At 35.1% G+C, this 21,305-nt stretch overlaps 1 protein-coding gene and 1 long non-coding RNA gene across 4 annotated transcripts in view; one reads left to right on the top strand and one right to left on the bottom strand.

Moving 5' to 3' along the window:
• Positions 1-4,015: 4,015 nt before the first annotated feature.
• Positions 4,016-10,366, top strand: LOC143668465 (uncharacterized). The gene is made up of 3 exons (XR_013168458.1): positions 4,016-4,110; positions 6,995-7,089; positions 10,294-10,366. It is a non-coding gene; the product is annotated as an uncharacterized LOC143668465 (long non-coding RNA).
• A 4,808-nt stretch (positions 10,367-15,174) lies between these two features.
• Positions 15,175-21,305, bottom strand: part of SNCA (synuclein alpha) — a 146,487-nt gene continuing 140,356 nt past the window's right edge. For all 3 annotated transcript variants that reach the window (XM_077142401.1, XM_077142403.1, XM_077142402.1), the window contains exon 6: positions 15,175-15,473. In XM_077142401.1, the coding sequence (XP_076998516.1) occupies positions 15,441-15,473 (33 nt within the window). In that variant the 3' untranslated portion in view covers positions 15,175-15,440. The remainder of the gene's footprint in view (positions 15,474-21,305) is intronic.

The raw sequence follows: 21,305 nt of genomic DNA, 5'->3' as shown, positions 1-21,305 counted from the left end.
GAGTCTCTCAAATGCGTGTATTCATAGTTACTCCATAAATATTTGTGGAAAGAAAACTTACCTCTCTGGGAGGCTAATGAAGAACAGATGTAGACAAAAACACTTTAGGAGAGAATATGGAAGCTAAAAAAAATTAGTCTGAACAAGGGACATAGAAGAAAAGTATTGGTTGTCAGCTTAAGTGGAGTTAGTGGACATAACTGAGCAGCTGATAAAGTAGGTAAAAAGGAAAAGGATGACCTGCAATCTTATTTTCTTTCTCTAGATTGCAGCTGCGATTCTTATAGTAATAAAATGTGCTTCCTATTTTTTTCATAAGAAACATCAAACCTACAGGCCTTTATCACACTAGAAGCAGGTACATAGAATGCTTAGATTTTATTAAGTATGATCATGTAGAGTCACCATTATTCAAGTTTAATTAGCAGCAAAGTGCTTGGTGCCAATTGTCTTTTTTGTTTCTGTTTTTGTTTGCATGTTTGTTTTTACAGAAGTTTATATTGGATTAAATTTCAAATCTTGGTAATCTTAAAGATAAAATATAGCTCTTTGACTATATTCACTGTATTTTTACCAATGACTCTATAATCTGGGACTTGCAAGTAAACATTTTCTCTCACGTTTTTCTCTTCTTTTTTATATATCTGTTTTATATATTTATATAAAAAATATATAAAAATATAAAATATAAAATATTTTTATATTTTATAAATATAAAATTTTTATTTTATAAACATATATTTTATATTTTTTATTTTATTTTTATATTTTTATATATAAAATGTATAAAAATACATATGTTTTATATATTTATATATTATATATCTGTGGCCTAGCTGAGGATAAAGTAGTAAGTGTCCCAGGACAAAAGAGTCAGAAGATATATTTTCCTAATATAAATTGTCAAGATGGTCAAAGAATATGTGAAGAATTATTACCTGATTGGGACTTGCCAGTCAATTTACCTAATTGTGTGACCTATGTTTATAGCTGGTCAGAGTTCAGCACAGGGCCAAAGATGTAGCTGCTATTTTACTCACTAAAAATTGGTTGATTTGAACTGAATTATAAAATTCTTACTTGGAGATCCATCAGCCACCATTTGGTCAAGAAGTGCAATCTTATTTCCCCAAGTGTTTTCCTTGGAATATTGGAGCCAACAATTCACTTCAGAAAAGGAGTTTCCCTGGGTAGGTATGTTTTCGAAACACTGCCTTTTACATCACATTCTTGGAAATGAACAATACTCATTAGAATGTTAATGATTCTGAAAACTACCGCAGCAAAGAAGTTTAATTTAACATGGAATTATTTTGTATCTATGTATCTCCCTAGGAGCTAGCGTTATATTGAATACGCCTTGCAAAAATAAGGTTTTCGTCAATGATTCTAAGATGCACCTAGTAATTTCACAGTATTATTATCCATTAGATTCTTAGCCTCTACTGAATCACATCCACTTTAGAAGTGGATGAAGACTATAAATGTTTTCAGCCAGAAAAAGTTATATAGACATAAGGACATTAAATTTTGCTTAAAATTTTAAACTTTGCATCTTATTTAAGGGTGAACTTAAAATCCTCCATTGGCATCGTGTTAAGGAAGTCTGAACTTTTGGGTTCACTCACAAATCTAGTTTCCTTTCTGGCACTGTGAAAATGGACCTTATTTAGCTGTTAATAATTGAGTTTTGCAGGGCTTTACTAATACCCTATTTATTATTATATCTGCTTGTGTCTTACCTTTGCTGGGAACATTTTGAATAAAACTGCAAGTAGAAAGATAAACGCATTTTCAGAAAATCAAGAACAGGGAACGAGGTTGGTTCTCCATGCCTTCTTTATTTATATTCTGAAATTAAGTATTTAGAATATAAAATCTTAAATACATTTCGTTTGTGGATAAAGTTCAAAGATATACTAGAACTTTCTCCCTGTTTATATTATTGATGTTCAATAATATAAATTATATAAATAGTATAATGTCGAGTCAGTTTGATAGTGCATAAAGCATTTTTCCAGTGTTCGTTCATAACCACAAGTGAGAAATGCATAAATTTCTATATTTAGTTAGTGTGAACTCTATTTCAAATTTATGTGTATGGCTGGACTACTTTTAGTTTGCTATTATTTTCCTTTTTACTCATATGAGTTAGGATGATGTTCATATTTAAATAGATTTTGTTTTGCAATTTAAGTCTCTATATCGTAATACTTCTTATTGAGTCAAAAAACTTTTTGGAAATTATGAAAAATCTCTTAAGGTTAATATATAGGAAGATATTTCTGTGGTGGTAATAAAGACAGAAACTTTATTTGAAAGATTTTTCCTTTGGTTCTTTTTGCCCTAAGCTCTCATTGCTCAAGGTATTTTTCTTTCCTTTTAAAATAATACTATAAAAACAAAAAAGAAAAAATAATAAAATAATACTATAGTTATGTAAGAATTACTCCATTTTAAGCCTAGGTACATTTATTTGTACTGGATATTTATTTGAATAATATTTATAGCATTTTTACATTATAGTAACATATACACCACATAAAACTTACATTTTCAGCCATTTTTTTTTTGACATGGCCAGGCACTTGGAATTGAACCCGGGTCTGCACATACAGGCAAAAATTCTGCCACTGAGTCACCACGCACCACCTCAGCCATTTTTAATTATACAATTCAGTGACATTAATGAAAGCCAGAGATATGCTATCATCACCCCCACTATGTATGATCAAAATTTTTTCCTCATCTAAAGCAGAAATTCTGTACCCATTAAGCCCACCCCCTCCCTCTGGTAACTTCTAATCTGCATTCTGTCTTTCTGAATTTGTTATTCTAGATATTTCATTTAAGTGGAATCATATAATATTTGCTCTTTTGTGTCTGTTTATTTCATTTAGCATAATGTTTTCAAGGTTCATCCATGTTGTAGCTTGTACTTCATTCCTTTTCATGTTGGCATAATATTCCGTATATATATCACATTTTGCTTATCCAGTCACCTGTCAATAGACAGTTGGGTTGTTTCCGCCTTTTGGTTATCTTGAATAATTCTGCTATGGACATTGGTATACAAGTATCTCTTTGAGTCACTGTTTTCACATCTTTGGGATATATACTTAAAGTGGAATTGTGAGGTTGTAATGTTTAACTTTTTGAGGAACCACCTAACTTTTTCACATTCTGCATCATTTTAATTTTATTACATCTCAATCTCAAAAACTTGACTTTTTCTGACAACAATGAAAATGGTTAAATAAGCTAAAGAAATGCAAGATTTTATTATGAGTAATTTAATTGTGGTAGAATTCATCTAATCTTTACAACAAAGTACAATAAAAACCAATATTTCCAATTAAAATAGAAATTTTAGAGAGACCAAGATATGTCCCAGGGTTACATAGAAAGAATGTGGAAGAGCTCAAGGATTCTGTTTTTAACAACAGTAATATGATTTTACATTTTTATAATTTCAGAATAACTGGCAGGACAAATATTCGAGGTGATCTGGTAGAAGTAAATAAAAATATGTAGAAAAGCAAGTTCCTGAGATTAGAAGCACATTAACTATTGAGATAGTTTCCATAATTGATCATTTTTTCCCATTTTTGCTTTGGTAAAATTTTTACTTACCTCTGTTTATGTTTGCTAATATTTCCTGTTTCGGGATCTATATCCATGACATGTAATATAGAAAAATACTCACATAATTTGTAATGGATAATATATAAAACATAGTATTTTATATCTGTTCTAAAATATAGCCATTTCCAAACCTCAAATGCAAAAGGCCTTAAGTGGCCTAGTTTGGCATCTTCACTCTTGTAGATTGGCTAAGCTCACACCTGCTGCTTCTCCATCTGCTACAATTTTAGATCAGCAAGACCTTCTTGAAATATGTGATAAATGTCATATTCCAAAAGAAGTGCTATCTTTTTTTAAGCTGATGGTGTCCTGAGATGACTGGTGTTTTTTTTGAGATTAGCAACCACCCTTTTTTTTTTTTTTTTAATGCCCTAGAGTCTCTTTATTTAAAGGATCTAGACAACTTGGTCATGGTTTAAAGAACAGAGAAATACAATTTCAGAGCTAAATGACATTTGCTTGATGGTAAGTATTTAAAAGGTCATCTCTCCTAGACTTACTAGATATTAATTGTATACCTGAATGATATAACAAGTTTTAATCATGTTCTTAAATTTAGTGAAAATACAAATGGGTTTCTTTCCATGTCAATGTTAATATATCCAATTCAAAAAAGAATTATGTTTAGAATAACAACTAATAGCTTGACTCATTCATTCAGATACTTACCTTGAACAAAATTTTACCTGGAACTCTACTAAGAGCCCAAAACTATGTTCACTAAGGAACTTGGTTTAATGCAATAAAAAACTTGAAATTAATTATTAGGTTGGTCTTAAGTAAATTAAATATTAAGTGCTTGATTTTTGTGCTTAAACATTTAGCCATGGAATTTTATCTGCATTTTCTTGTTTACTTATATGTAACTTTTATTGTATTTTTCATAAACCAGTTAAACATTGCAATTCTTTTCCCACAAGCAGTGGGGTGGGAGTGAGGATGGGGGTTGAGGGGTGTAAAAAAGAATACAGTGGCTCAAAGCAGCAGTACATAGTGAATCCCTGTTGCATAAAAGGCAATGTGATTTATTTATAGGCTTGGATTTGCAGACAACACAGACTTCAGTGATATAAAAACAGAATTTAGGTGCAATGGTGACTCAGTGGCAGAATTCTCACCTGCCATGTCAGAGACCTGGGTTCAATTCCTGGAGCCTGTCCATGCAAAAATAAAAACAAAAACAACCCTCACCAGGATCAGCAACACTGATGCAACAGAAATAACATCAGGGAGATCCTGAGAAGAATTGATAGGGCCTTTTTGGTGCCTGCCTGTGCAAAAAAAAAAAAAAAAAAAAAAAAGAAGAAGAAGAATTTATTAGGAAAGTAACTAAAAGATTATTAGAAATAGAAGTTACATCACCAGGCAGGACAGCACCAATACCCAAAGAGGAGCGCTGGGGAACCCCAGAGAGAGCAGTTTCAGGGTCCGATTAGACAAGTCCCAAGCAAAGCATCCTCCTCTCCTCTCGAATAAGATCCTCTCTCTCTATCCCATGAGATTCTCCTCCTCCTCCTTCCTCCTCTAACTTCTCACATGCAGTTTATATGGCATCTCTGCACAATAGTAGCCAGATTCCAATTAGCCTATATGTCCGGGCCCAGGTGGTCCTCTGGGAACTAGCTAGGGACCAGGAGGAGCTTCCTGGGACCTAGATAACTTCATCAAAGTACATCTCCTCTGGGAGGACAGCCAGTCCTCTCAGCTGGAGTGCACATTTCAACAATTTATTATTAAGATCATGCAATGGCAACATCAGTTGAACAGAACAGACTCTGCAAATTTATCTTTCCCCTACAATCCTGAAATTGTTATACAGGAAAATTATTAACGTTTGGGAGCATTGTTATACTTCCAGTGTTTGTTGGGTTTTAGCGTTTATGTTTTTATCTGTTCTGGAGATATACTTAAATATTTAGAGTGGAGTTCATCAGTATTAGTTTTTGTGGTGGCAAACTATTGGTTGAAAGTTTGTTGTCAGTCTATCTGAAATATCAAGACAGTGTAATCTTTGGTGTTTGCTAGTTGCTAAAAATGGCATTGGGCATTTATAAATTGAGTTGGTTCCCTGAAGTTCAGTCAATTCATAGCTTCATGATTAGACTAGAGAGGGTCCCTTTACTACCGGGAAGGGCTGATGGGTAGAAAGGCGTAAGAACGTTTTTCTTTGAGAGCTATCAGCACTATTTGTTTGCTAGGCCCTTGTGTTAGTTAGTAGGCTGCTGGATTGCAATATACCAGAACTGAAATGGTTTTTAAAAAGGGGAATTTAATAAATTCCAAGTTTACAGTTCTAAGCCTATAAAATTGTCCAAATTAAGACATCCAGAAAAAGATACCTTAATTCAAGGAAGGCCAATGGGTTAGGAACACCTCGTCAGCTGAGAAGTCACGTGGCTGGCATCTGCTGGTCCCTTGCTCCTGGGCTCTGTTGCTTTCAGCTTTTATTCCTGTGGTGGTTCTTCACTTTCCTTCTCCAGGCCTGGTTTTCATTTCTTGGCTTCCCTTGGCTCTCTCCAGGTTCTGGCTTGCTTAATATCTCATGGCAATGTCTGCTGGGCTCCAAGCATCTGAGGCTTCTGTTGTTCCTGGCTCTCTCCCAAAATGTTTCCCCTTTTAAAGAACTCCAGTAAACTAATCAAGACCCACCTGAATGAGAGGAGTCACATTCCCATGTAATCAAAAATCCATACCAATGATTGGGTAATTGGGCATGTCTCATCTCCATGGAGTTATCTAATTAAAAGTTTCCAATCTACATTATTGAATCAAGATTAAAAGAAATGGCTGCCCCCACAAGATTAGATCAGAATTAAAACATGGCTTTTCTAGGGTACATAATACTTTCAAACCAGCACAGCCTTGATGTACATAACACCTCAGATTGATTCTTCTTCCTTCATTTGTCTTAGATCTTGACTCTTGATCAGTTCTCACTTAATTTTTTTTGTATCTTACAATAATCTAGACTATTGTAAACTGTTCACTGAAATAGCTCTTTGCAGAAACTTGGGAAATCTCACTATAGCAATCCCACCCACAGCTCTTGTCTGAATTTAATGGGATAGAGGCATTCACCAAAAAAGAAAATCATTCAGATAGCCAAAAGCAACATAAGTTCAGCCACAATTCCACCTTGGGAACAGAAATTTTTCAGTTGTGTGTTTTGAAATTTTCAGAATGCACTCCTATCAATCTGCCTGCTTTAATTCATATGTTTGTTTTATCTCTGTAAGAAAACAAAGTAGAGAGTAAACTAAAATATAAAGTGTACATTGCATTTTAGAGATTGTGGGGCCAATATGTGTGGCAAAATAACATTTTTAATATTTCTGTTTCTTCTGGACAGAAGATATGCATAAAATTATTTGATTCCGAACTACGTTTGCAACAATGCCAATCCTTCTTAAGAATTTTTAATCTCTCACATTCATCAAGAGCATGGTAAGAGCTTTGCTTATTGCTTTGCCAAATGCCTCTGAGTCAACACTGACATTTGGGGGCTATTTAGTTGACATGGCGACAAGGCATTTTAAGTAGAGCTTATTGTTGATTTCTTCAGAACCCTGGTCTTTAAGATTGTGGCTTGCCTTGGTCTTGCCAATTCACGAAAGGCTCCAGAATCGCACTGCAGAAACCCTGGGAAATAAGTGGGAGTGTTGCTGAGTACTATCAGACTCCCCCAGTGTCGCCTGAATAAAATGTACTTGCTCAGATATTCTTAGCATTGTGTTTTGCCCTCAAGTTTCTGGCTACCTCCTGTTGGAGCTTAAGTGTACTAAGTGTCATTTATTTGATAGTTTTCTCCTTATTGCCCTATATCTAGACTTCTTCTCTGTATCTCCTTTTCCCCATAGATGAATGAATTTTTTAAAAAAATATTTGTCCCTTTCAACATGTCCTTTACATTAAGGCAACCAGGCCTTCCATAACTAAATGTTGTAAAATGCCTTCAAAATCTGTACAGATCACCTTGTGGGACTTTAACCTAAGGAAAAAGAATGCTTTTAATTCTATCACTGGGTGTGCAGCACTTGAGATTCTGGATAGCTGCTTCAGACAAGAAATCTAGAAAAACTGGCAAACCGAAACAGCTATCTCTATCCTGGCTATATTGTGTGTTTGCACTAAAGGGGAAGATGGCATATTTCCTAGGTCCCCCACCCTCTTAGGATGGGCTGCAACTCCCACTCTTTTCTTCTTTAAGAAAGATCCTAGTTATAAATAAGTCTTCAACTGTGAGATATTATCATTTGGAAGAGTGCCATTGGATGTATTTTGTTCTTAAAAGAGCTGTCCGGTATTAAGTTTCTACTGGACATAAAAATAGGAAAAATTAAAATGGTTTTATGAATCTTTTGTAAAGCAATAACAACAATAGTAATCAGATAAGCCACAAGCAACAATAACAAAATGTTTTCTTCCTGCAGATGTCAAAAACTATACAATATTTGTGCTTTCCATTCAAATTTGGCTACCAAGAAACTTAGATCTAAATGTAGTTTCTAAATGTATAATTCTACGCCTTATTCTCAGTAGACATTTTTCTTCACTCTCTATATAGTTTTTCTCACTTTTGAAAATAATCTCAACTTTATTTCACAGTCCAATATAATGTATTTTTTTCTGGTAGTTTGTTTTATTGTAAGCTGGGTCTTAAGTTTTTGGAGGTAAGTTGGATATAAATTAAAAATGTATTCAGAAGTCAGAAATATTATATAATGCTAAATGTTAAAGATTAAAACATTGGTATCTTCATACTGAGCACATCCCATGATTGAACATGCAGGATTACAGACTGGTCTCTCTCAAACTGCTTATGGGCATGCCTGGGAGAGGGGACAGAGGTTTGTCAGCAAAGGAACTGCTCAAGAAATTCAAGTCATTTACCGACTGTCTATATGAATTATCATCTTTAAAAGGTGCTTATTATGTGGAAATCACTGTTATTCCAGAAAGGATTACTTTGAACAAACTGTTCCCAGTACATCTAGGAATTGTTGGCATGAGATGATGACTAAAAGCTATGTCTATTGGCTTGGAACTAGTTCTCATAGTGGAAAACCCTAGAGAGTGAAGCATTTGAATATCTATTCCCACTATGTGCAGTGACCACATAGCCAAACAAAACTCCTTAATACTGATTTGCAGAGCTGTTGCTAAATGTAACTTTGGGTTACACTAGACTCTTTTTCAAGATGGCTTAAGTATCTATGGATATCTTACCTGTAAACATTGCTGTGGCAATCAGTACTCAGAATCAGTTATTAACAATCTATAATAAATATACTTGCTTTTAATAATGTACTTATCTTGATTTAGTTGAGATTAGGAAAATTGTGTAAAAGGTCCTATCTCAGCTGTTATCTTCCCTTTTGCTCATGGTTCTCCAGCAAGCAGTCTACCTGGAAGGGTGGAACAAACCACTAAGAATGCCTAAGGCTGAGCGCTAGGGAAGTTTGCTAAGACTTGCCAAATTTTTCAACATTCAGCATGACATTCCATCTTCAAAAGCAGGAGTCAGTTCTACTGAATTACAAATGTTTGGTCTTCTCTTAAGACTTGCCTTGACCATTTCCATAGAGATTTGGGTGAGGCATTATAAGACAATATGTTCTGAGTGTGCTTCTGTCTGTGTTTCCTTTTTACTTTTATTTTTACTACAAGAGTTAATCTTTCTTAAGAAAGATAGAATTGAATAATAATTTGCTACTGCTGTAACTCAGTTCCCTAAGCTGTGCCAGTATCTGAAATGTGTAAGGGTGTGTATGTACCACCCTACCAACTGACTTTCAATGCATTCTGCACAGGATGATCTGGCAGAGCAGAATATAGCAAGTTATCATCAATTTGCTCCCTCTTATGGATTGAATTGTGTTCCCCCAAAAGATATTCTGAGGTCCTAACCTCCAGGAACTGTGAATGTGGCCTTATTTGGAAATAAGGTCATTGCAAATGGAATAGTTAAATGAAAATGAGGTCATAGTTGGGTAGGCCTGTAATCCCATAAGTCTTTATAAGAAGAAGAAATTTAGACATCAACACAGACAGATACTGGGGAGAAGCTCGTGTGAAGGTGACTGCGGCAGAGTGATGCTTCTACAAGCCAGGGCACACTAAGGACTGCTGGCTAACACCAGTAGCGAGTGAAAGTTAGCCTCAGGGAAATCCTACAGTGAAAGTGAATGTTAACAGTGAAACCCTACAGATTTCAAAGGGAGTACAGCCCTGCAGACACCTTGAGTTCAGAACTGTGAGACAATACATTTCTGTTGTTTTAAGCCACTTAGTTTGCTGTGCTTTGCTACCCAAGGTCCTAGGCAACCAAAACACTCACTTATTTTAGGTAATGATTCCCAGAGACTTACCAAAGACCTAAGGTGAAATTTCCTGAAATTTTCTTAGTGCTGCTTCTAGTGTAATACAAGTGTCATGCAAAACTTTGCCTCCTTTTGGGTCAAAAATGAGATTAAACCAAGTAGGAGGGGCATGGATCAAAGCAGTGAGAAATGGATGAGATTTGAGAAAGGGGTGGACATTCAAATGGCTGTTTTACATGAGATTGATAATCTGTTTTAGACCAGTGAGTTTTACTTATACGTGCTTGATTTTTTTCCTTTTTTCTCTGATGACTACAATAATCAACAGTGAATATATGAATGTGTATGAAAATTTAATCACATCTTATTTGGATGGGAAGATACGTGATGTGGTGAGTACGGTTGAGTCTCAAGATATATCTAGGTATGTTCCATAAAGATACCGTGTATAGATTTTGAAAAGCAACAATGCTTTTAGAGATATCTTTCCCAATTTTCTTGTGTGGGGCGGGGGCTAGAAGATATGCTAAGTACATATAAGTATAATTACTGATTATTAAAATTTTTCAACAGCATTGGTTAATTGTCTCTAACCCAAATTCTCAGTGTTCCTACCCTACTCTATCATATTAAGAAGATATAGACGAGCATATTTGAACATTTAAAAGATTTTTTAATTTCATATTTACTTTTAAAAATGCAAAGTATTATAATGGTAATAATAATAAAATAATAATAGTAGTAATAGGCATCACAGATCACTTAGCATGAGCCAGGCATAGTTCTAAACTGTATATTTATATTGATTAATTTAATCCTCACTCATTTAAGCCTTTAATGCTATGAGGTAGTATTACTATCACCTGCATTTTACAGAAAAAGAAACATAGGATTAGAGAGATTTAGTAATTAGTTCAAGCTAACAGAGGTAGTAAGTGACTAACGGGATACCATCCTTCACGTTTACATACTAGTTAATCCAGTTTTAGAGCACAGGCTCTTCACCAACTTTTGCCATCATAATTAAGCAAGAATTACTGATTATTCTAGGTGAAGAGTATTAATTTCATTTCTGTTGCGAATACATAAGCCTGTTACTATATTTGCTTAGATTTGACTTTACTGGAGCCCAGCTTAGCATTGACATTTGCAGACACAGGTTAGCTTTCATCTCACTGCAAGTTTTAAGACAAACTGGTATTTAGTTTACCTGCAAAAGGCAGTCAGGAAGCCCAAGAGAAAGCTAATTAAAATGCAGCACATTTCCAAGGCACCATATCTTGCTGTGTTGTCATAGAAACAGTGGGAATTTCTGGTCAGTGACCTTTGAGGGAATCTGAGGATACATTTTCATAAGAAGAGAAGCCTTCCCACAACATTAGCTACAACAACATTTGGAAATCCTATACGCAATCTTAGCTGACTTTGGAACTAAATTATAATAGTGAAAACTTAGTAGAGTTTCAAACTAGAGCTTTTTGAAGGAATGCTTTTAACTGCTTCTAATAGCATTTTTGCCATCAGATTTAAAATAACCACAGATACTTTTGTAGCTGCAAGGAAAAATTAAAATAAATATTCGATAATAACATAAGAGTATTGGAGTTTAAGTTATATTTAGAAATAGTTTTAGTGTTAAATCTATTATTTTGCACTTAGAGTCTTCAAATCTAGTCTTACTCAAAGGATAAAATGTAACACTATTGTATCAAAGAAGGACACCTAGAAAATCAGCTTGTTATAAAATATTATGAATATAATATTATCTAGCTATACTATTATTTAAAAATAAAAATCCTTAATTTATGACCTTCATTTCCATTCATTTTTTTGGGGTGTATGGACTGGGAATCAAACCTGAATCTCCTGCATGGCGGGCAAACATTCTACCGCTGAACCACCCCTACACTCCCTTTTTACTCATTTTTAAATTCAGGCGTATTATTAAAATGTATAATTGGAAATTAAAGTAATACCTTAATTTAGATTTTTCTCTGGTCATTAGACAGAAGACAAAAACCCATGATTCAATAAGGAGAATAACAAAGTTTGCCTTATGATGGCACTAACACGTTTATCTTCTACTGAAAGATAAAGTTCCATTGTCAGGAAATGCATAGTTTAGAATACAAGGAGATATCTGTCAGGGGCTGGCTAATTTTTCTTAGATTTGGAAAAATATATGTAGCTGAAAAGAATAGTTGTTTCACTTATCCCAGACATAGAAGCCCTTAGAAAAATAGAAATATACTAATCGATTGTATCTAGAGCAGTGAGGCTACCACCCCATTCTTTAAGCCTCTGGAAGTTTCTGTTATAGGGCTATTTGTCCTCACCCTGAGAGGTAGCACGGCTTACGGTCTAAGGGCACACACTACGGTGCCATGTTGATTTTGACCCCTGACCACATCACTTATTAGCTCTTTGGCCATGAGAAAACCACTCAAACCATGTGTGTCTCAGTTTGTTCATGTATAAAATGAGGATAATAATGGCACTATTTAGGGTTGTTTTGAGATTTTAATTAATTAATATTGATAACTCATTATATCTATATCTGATAAACGTAATAATAATTTAAAATGTATCCCTGATTCCAGGGACAGAGTTCACAAAGAAACGTCAGCTTTGTTGCACTCCTGCCCAAGACAGAAAGAACAAAGCGGGATGAACTCATCCCAGATTAGAAAATACTGAGTACAGTGGGGTAGACAGAAGTCTGTCAAGTCTGAAATTAGAAAAATGATTTTTTTCTTCCTCTGTGTGAATTTAGAGAGCACTATCTCCGAGAATTAATGTTTGTACTTAAGATGTGTGTGTACATGAGCATGCGTCTTTGTTTGCTAGGGCTGATATAACAAATACCACAGACAGGTTGGTTTAAACAATGGGGATTTATACAGAAGTCCAAAAAGAAGGTGTCAGCAAGGCGTGCTTTCCCCAGTCTTTAGCTTTCTCATGCTGGCTTGTCAGCCATCTATAACTCAATCTCTGCCTCTTTCTCATGGCCATCTGTCTCCCTCTGCCTCCTCCGACCTGCTACCATGCCTAAATTTCTTCTGCTTATAAAGACTGCAGTTGTATTGATTTAAGGCCCACAGTGACTCATCTCAGAGCGGTTAGGAATGGAACATGTCTTTGCCACGGACATGATTCAATCCATGAGAGGAAAGAGAGAGAATTAGTTAATTTAATCCAAAATTACCAAGTAGATGAGCCAGAAAGATGAGGAATCATATTCATTTGCATCACACTGGTGGGTGGGTAAGGAGATTTGGAAAAAGATCCAGCTTGTATTGCCAAACCACATATAATGTTGCTCTGCTGCAAACTGTGTGCCGAAGCCTGCCTTTATCTGGTTTTGTGTTGTTTTTTTTTAATTCCCTCTATGGAGTCATAAGAGGCTAAGTTACTCAGACTTGAGGAGATGCAGGTCTGCAAAATGAACCCAGGTTCAGACTAACCCCCAAATGTGGGGTTTGAAACAAGTTTTCTGATAAAGCTTGTGGGCTGCACATAAACTTTTGTTTAAACGTTTGGCACAAAATAAATCATTAAGATAGATGAAATAATTCACTGCTCACAAATATCTGTCAGATAAATGTTAAGGGAAGAAGCAGTTTGGAGTGGAATTTATACAAATATAAATCCTTAAGTTTAAATTCACAACTTTTCTAACCTTGAACTATTGCCAATTACTGCTATTGGTTTAATTCTGTTCCCTATTTTAACATCAATTATTTCTTCCTTTTTTTAATTTGGTGCTATAAGAAGACTTAAAAAATAGCCACCCTAACCACCATTTTCCAACCTGCTTTGAAATAGGTAAGTGGAAACAAATGCTCTCTGATGATGGACATGTTACTTGTAGAAAATTTTGAAAAATCTCACTCACACACCCATTACCTAAAAATGATATTTTCTATGTACATTAGTACTAGAAAGCTTCTAATACAGAAATATATTTTAATTTTCTCACATGGTTTTCCTCGCTCTTTAAAGTACTTAAATGGAAGAGACCTATCACTTCTCTCCAGTTTTATAGTTTAGCATTGTGGTAATCTCTTTCCAATTAGTAAAAAAAAAAAAAGGAAGTTTCAATGGTAACCATTTTTCTAGTCATTCATTCCGTTTGTCAATGCCCAGTATACTCAGAAGCACATATGCATGGCCCAGCACTTCTAGAAAATTCTTTCTCAAAACCACACTTTCTACTGGTGACCTCTTATAGGGACTACACAGTTTTTCTCCTGAATAATTAAAAAGACAAACCAAATAATTTTTCAGTTCATTAATATAGGATTTTTCATAGTCAAGTCTACTGTTACACGGTTGAGTGAATGGATCTTTCCTAAAAAGAAAACCCCTTCCTTAAAGAAGTACACTAGAATTTATTAATATATTCATTAGAACTTAAACAAATCCGTAACATTTTTGTAAATCTAGAGAATTGGCATTTCTCAAGATGCTTCTCTGGTAATTCCCAGACATGTTTAAAGGCATATCCTGTGGGGTTAGGGAGGGAAAGGATACCTGGAATTTTTTTTTTTTTTTATGGCAATGCTGGGCTAAACAAAATTAATCAGTTTTTCTCAGAGCCTTTAGCATTCTAATGTGTCTTGCGAATATCTAAAGGGGACTTAGTGAGAAGCATGCCTTCTAGGAAACTCACTTTTTCAATATAGCCTCTCAAGGCACCAATGCGCCGCGGAAAACGTATTTTGGGCAGTGTTGCTTCAGGGATTCCTGGAATAGAGGGTTAAAATCCAATCCCATCTATTTCCTGCCTCTAGTTTTTCCCTCTTCAAATGGCTGTCAAAAACTTTCTGTTTAAGTGACTTGTGTCATTTCTCACTTTGTATTGCTTATGAGCATGACTTCATTATTTAAGTGGGCTGGGATGAAATAATAAAATACTTTTGGAATGAGATAACACTTTATTTTAATTTTCATCTTTTATGTACAAACACAAGTTAAAACACCTCACAAAACAGTAAAATCTCATAGTTAATATTTATAAGTGCATAGTTTCATGCTCACATAGTTTTAAGTATTGTATATATTAACAAATTTCACAATACATCATTATTTTTAGACAGATAGAATCATTGAAAGACGCCTAAAATCTTGTATTATACGATAGGAAATCACAACTTCTCAACAAAACAAAGAATAGTGAAGCTTTAGAAATAAGTGGTAGTCACTTAGGTGTTTTGAATTTGTTTTAATGTTTTAAATTTGTAGCCACAATATCCACAGCACACAAGGTTCCTGCTTCCATGTAGTCATTTCAGTGGGAGGGAAGCACCAAAATGCTGCGTGGGGGCAGGTACAGATAATCACTCCTGATGGAAGACTGCAAAATACACTGTAAAAACTCTGAGAAAATATTATGAGTGGGCACATTGAAACTGAGCACTTGTACAGGATGGGACATCTGTCAGCAGATCTCAGGAAACTAGGAGCAAAGCTGTCTTAGGCTTCAGGTTCATAGTCTTGATATCCTTCCTAATTTAGGAAAATCAGAAAGACAACATTCAGTATTGGTATAAGTGATCAGGAATCAAGGATTTAGTGCAAATGAGATAGCAAATGACTTGCCACTTCGATTAAAGGTTACAGTCAAACCATTCTGAAATTATTCTGCTACCCACACCATATTCCAGATCCACATGGGCCATTTACCAATCATATGACACAGTACTCTAGAGCAGAGTAGCTCACCTGGCTGTTGTTTCCCCAACTCTAAAATGTGGGCACCAAATTGGGTAGCCTATACAAGCCTCTTTCAGGGCTAACAGGCTCTAATTCTTAGAAAGAAACAAAAGCAAGGAATGTCTTCTCTTCATTCACTCAACCAAATACAAATCTCCTCTACATCCACGGCTTCAAGTAGAACCTCTATTCCAAAGCTCCTCGCCTTATTCTGCTCCCCTCCTCCAGGCACACAGGCTAAAACAATTTCTAGATAATATCCCAATAAAAATATTAACAAACTTAACTAAAGTGATCAGACATGTCATTCCAAAGAACAATTCTAATGACATTTGGATCAGTCTTTAAAAACAAACATACCTTCAATGACACAAATTGACTGCTTAATAAAGTGCAAACTTAATTGGCAAGGTTTTCCTAGTATTCTACAATTTGTCTTTGACCCATCTCTGCAGTCTTATCCACCATGTTCCTCTCTGTTCTCTAAGTTTGAATCATATTAATTACTCACTGTTTCTCAGACATATACATATGCCTTCTCAGACATACACAGTTTAGCTTCTGCTATTCTCTTTTGCTAGAGTGCTCTACCTTCGTTTTAGTCTATCATCTTGCCCTCCCACCTCTTCCCACCCACATCAGCACCATCTATTGTATAAAACTTCTGATTAACTTAAATGTATCCTCTTAAATGTTATCATTTTATATACTGTGCATATTTTGCTTCTTTAGTGTCTCGTATACAGAAGGCAATCCAAAACCACTTGTCAAAGGAATCATAGGTGGATAAACAAACGAATGAATTTGTATTTGTTTCTATCACCCTCTACTAGATTACAAATTCTTTGTGCTCTGGAACTAACAGCTCCTTTCCCTTGTATTTTTTAATGCAGTTTTACTGAGATATATTCATAGACCATTCAAACCATCTGAGGTATACTGTCACTGGAACACAGTATTATCACATAGTTGAGCATAAAACCACATGATCAATTTTAGTACATTTTCATTACTGTAGAGAAGAAACAAAAAGAAAGAAGAAAACTGAAATCCTCACTTATCCTTTATCTCTCCCTATTATTGGCCCATAGTATTGGTATAGTACATTTGTTACTGTTGATGAAAGAGTATTAAAATATTACTGTTAACTATAGTCTATAGTTTAGAATAGGTACATTTTTCTCATATACCCCTCTCTATTGACTCCTTGTAATAGTATAGTATATTTGTTCTAGTTCATGAAAGACCTTTTTAATATTTGTACAATTAATCATGGACATTGTTCACCACAAGATTCACTGTGTTATATATTCCCATGTTTTAACCTCCAGCTTTCCTTCCAGTGACATACATGATTCTAAAATTCCCCCTTTCCACCACAGATGCAGCTTCAGTGTTTTAACATAATTACATTACAGTTAGGTAGTATTGTGCTGTCCATTTTTGAGTTTTTGTATTCAGTCCTGTTGCACAGTCTGTATCCCTTCAGCACCAATTACCCATTATCTTACCCTATTTCTAACTCCTGATGGTCTCTGTTACCAATGGCATATTCCAAGTTTATTCTCTAATGTCGGTTCACATCAGTGGGATCATACAGTATTTGTCCTTTAGTTTTTGGCTAGTCTCACTCAGCATAATGTTCTCTAGGTCCATCCATGTTATTACATGCTTCATAAGTTTATACTGTCTTAAAGCTGCATAATATTCCATCATATGTATATACCACAGTTTGTTTAGCCACTCGTCTGTTGATAGACATTTTGGGTGTTTCCATCTCTTTGCAATTGTAAATAATGCTGCTATAAACATTGGTATGCAAATGTCCGTTTGTGTCTTTGCCCTTAAGTCCTTTGAGTAGATACCTAGCAATGGTATTGCTAGGTCGTATGGCAATTCTATATTCAGCTTTTTGAGGAACCACCAAACTGCCTTCCACAGTGGTTGCACCATTTGACATTCCCACCAACAGTGGATAAGTGTGCCTCTTTCTCCCCATCCTCTCCAGCACTTGTCATTTTTTGTTTTGTTGATAATGGCCATTCTGGTGGGTGTGAGATGATATCTCATTGTGGTTTTGATTTGCATTTCTCTAATGGCCAGGGACATTGAGCATCTCTTCATGTGCCTTTTGGCCATTTGTATTTCCTCTTCTGAGAGGCGTCTGTTCAAGTCTTTTTCCCATTTTGTAATTGGGTTGACTGTCTTTTTGTTGTTGAGTTGAACAATCTCTTTATAAATTCTGGATACTAGACCTTTATCTGATATGTCGTTTCCAAATATTGTCTCCCATTGTGTAGGCTGTCTTTCTACTTTCTTGATGAAGTTCTTTGATGTACAAAAGTGTTTAATTTTGAGGAGCTCCCATTTATTTATTTCTTTCTTCAGTGCTCTTGCTTTAGGTTTAAGGTCCATAAAACCACCTCCAATTGCAAGTTTCATAAGATATCTCCCTACATTTTCCTCTAACTGTTTTATGGTCTTAGACCTAATGTTTAGATCTTTGATCCATTTTGAGTTAACTTTTGCATAGGGTGTGAGATACAGGTCCTCTTTCATTCTTTTGCATATGGATATCCAGTTCTCTAGGCACCATTTATTGAAGAGACTGTTCTGTCCCAGGTGAGTTGGCTTGACTGCTTTATCAAAGATCAAATGTCCATAGATGAGAGGGTCTATATCTGAGCACTCTATTCAATTCCATTGGTCGATATATCTATCTTTATGCCAGTACCATGCTGTTTTGACCACTGTGGCTTCATAATATGCCTTAAAGTCTGGCAGCGTGAGACCTCCAGCTTCGTTTTTTTTCCTCAAGATACTTTTAGCAATTCGGGGCACCCTGCCCATCCAGATAAATTTGCTTATTGGTTTTTCTATTTCTGAAAAATAAGTTGTTGGGATTTTGATTGGTATTGCATTGAATCTGTAAATCAATTTAGGTAGAATTGACATCTTAACTATATTTAGTCTTCCAATCCAAGAACACGGTATGCCCTTCCATCTATTTAGGTCTTCTGTGATTTCTTTTAGCAGTTTTTTGTAGTTTTCTTTGCGTAGGCCTTTTATCTCTTTAGTTAAATTTATTCCTATGTATTTTATTCGTTTAGTTGCAATTTTAAATGGAATTCATTTCTTGATTTCCCTCTCAGCTTGTTCATTGCTAGTGTATAGAACACTACAGATTTTTGAATGTTGATCTTATAACCTGCTACTTTGCTGTACTCATTTATTAGCTCTAGTAGTTTTGTTGTGGATTTTTCCGGGTTTTCGACGTATAGTATCATATCGTTTGCAAATAGTGATAGTTTTACTTCTTCCTTTCCAATTTTGATGCCTTGTATTTCTTTTTCTTGTCTAATTGCTCTGGCTAGAACCTCCAACATGATGTTGAATAATAGTGGTGATAATGGACATCCTTGTCTTGTTCCTGATCTTAGGGGGAAAGTTTTCAATTTTTCCCCATTGAGGATGATATTAGCTGTGGGTTTTTCATATATTCCCTCTATTATTTTAAGGAAGTTCCCTTGTATTCCTATCCTTTGAAGTGTTTTCAACAGGAAAGGATGTTGAATCTTGTCAAATGCCTTCTCTGCATCGAGATGATCATGTGATTTTTCTGCTTTGATTTGTTGATATGGTGTATTACATTAATTGATTTTCTTATGTTGAACCATCCTTGCATACCTGGGATGAATCCTACTTGGTCATGATGTATAATTCTTGTAATGTGTTGCTGGATTCGATTTGTTAGAATTTTGTTGAGGATTTTTGCATCTATATTCATTAGAGAGATTGGTCTATAGTTTTCTTTTTTTTGTAATATCTTTGCCTGGTTTGGGTATGAGGGTGATGTTGGCTTCACAGAATGAATTAGGTAGTTTTCCATCCACTTCGATTTTTTTGAAGAGTTTGAGGAGAGTTTGTACTAATTCTTTCTGGAATGTTTGGTAGAATTCACATGTGAAGCCGTCTGGTCCTGGACTTTTCTTTTTGGGAAGCTTTTGAATGACTGATTCAATTTCTTTACTTGTTATTGGTTTGTTGAGGTCATCTATTTCTTCTTGAGTCAAAGTTGGTTCTTCACGCCTTTCTAGGAACTTGTCCATTTCATCTATATTGTTGTATTTATTAGCGTAAAGTTGTTCATAATATCCTGTTATTACCTCCTTTATTTCTGTGAGGTCAGTGGTTATGTCTCCTCTTCCATTTCTGATCTTATTTATTTGCATCCTCTCTCTTCTTCTTTTTTGTCAATCTTGCTAAGGGCCCATCAATCTTGTTGATTTTTTCATAGAACCAACTTCTGTTCTTATTGATTTTCTCTATTGTTTTCATGTTCTCAATTTCATTAATTTCTGCTCTAATCTCTGTTATTTCTTTCCTTTTGCTTGCTTTGGGGTTAGTTTGCTGTTCTTTCTCCAGTTCTTCCAATTGAACAGTTAATTCCTGAATTTTTGCCCTCTCTTCTTTTCTGATCTAGGCATTTAGGGCAATAAATTTCCCTCTTAGCACTGCCTTTGCTGTGTCCCATAGGTTTTGATATGTTGTGTTTCATTTTCATTCGCCTCAAGATATTTACTAATTTCTCTTGTAATTTCTTCCTTGACCCACTGGTTGTTTAAGAGTGTGTTGTTGAGCCTCCACGTATTTGTGAATTTTCTGGCACTCTGCCTATTATTGATTTCCAACTTCATTCCTTTATGATCCGAGAAAGTGTTGTGTATGAGTTCAATCTTTTTAAATTTGTTGAGACTTGCTTTGTGACCCAGCATATGGTCTATCTTTGAGAATGATCCATGAGCACTTGAGAAAAAGGTGTATCCTGCTGTTGTGGGGTGTAATGTCCTATAAATGTCTGTTAAGTCTAGCTCATTTATTGTAATATTCAAATTCTCTGTTTCTTTATTGATCCTCTGTCTAGATGTTCTGTCCATTGATGAGAGTGGGGAATTGAAGTCTCCAACTATTATGGTAGATGTGTCTATTTCCCTTTTCAGTAATTGCAGTGTATTCCTCACGTATTTTGGGACATTTTGATTCAGTGCGTAAATATTTATGATTGTTATGTCTTCTTGTTTAATTGTTCCTTTTATTAGTAGATAGTGTCCTTCTTTGTCTCTTTTAACTGTTTTACATTTGAAGTCTAATTTGTTGGATATTAGTATAGCTACTCCTGCTCTTTTCTGGTTGTTATTTGCATGAAATATCTTTTCCCAACCTTTAACTTTCAACCTATGTTTATCTTTGGGTCTAAGATGTGTTTCCTGTAGACAGTATATAGAAGGATCCTGTTTTTTAATTCATTCTGCCAGTCTATGTCTTTTGATTGGGGAATTCAGTCCATTAACCTTTAGTGTTATTACTGTTTGGGTAATACTTTCCTCTACCATTTTGCCTTTTGTATTGTATATATCATATCTGATTTTTCTTCTTTCTACACTCTTCTCCATACCTCTCTCTTCTGTCTTTCCGTATCTGACTCTAGTGCTCCCTTTAGTATTTCTTGCAGAGCTGGTGTCTTGGTCACAAATTCTCTCAGTGACTTTTTGTCTGAAAATGTTTTAATTTCTCCCTCATTTTTGAAGGACAATTTTGCTGGATATAGGAGTCTTGGTTGGCAGT

Source organism: Tamandua tetradactyla, chromosome 24 (assembly GCF_023851605.1).
Source record: "Tamandua tetradactyla isolate mTamTet1 chromosome 24, mTamTet1.pri, whole genome shotgun sequence".
Lineage (NCBI taxonomy): Eukaryota > Metazoa > Chordata > Mammalia > Pilosa > Myrmecophagidae > Tamandua > Tamandua tetradactyla.
Note: the sequence above shows the minus strand (reverse complement) of the source record. Positions and strands in the feature narration are given on the sequence as shown.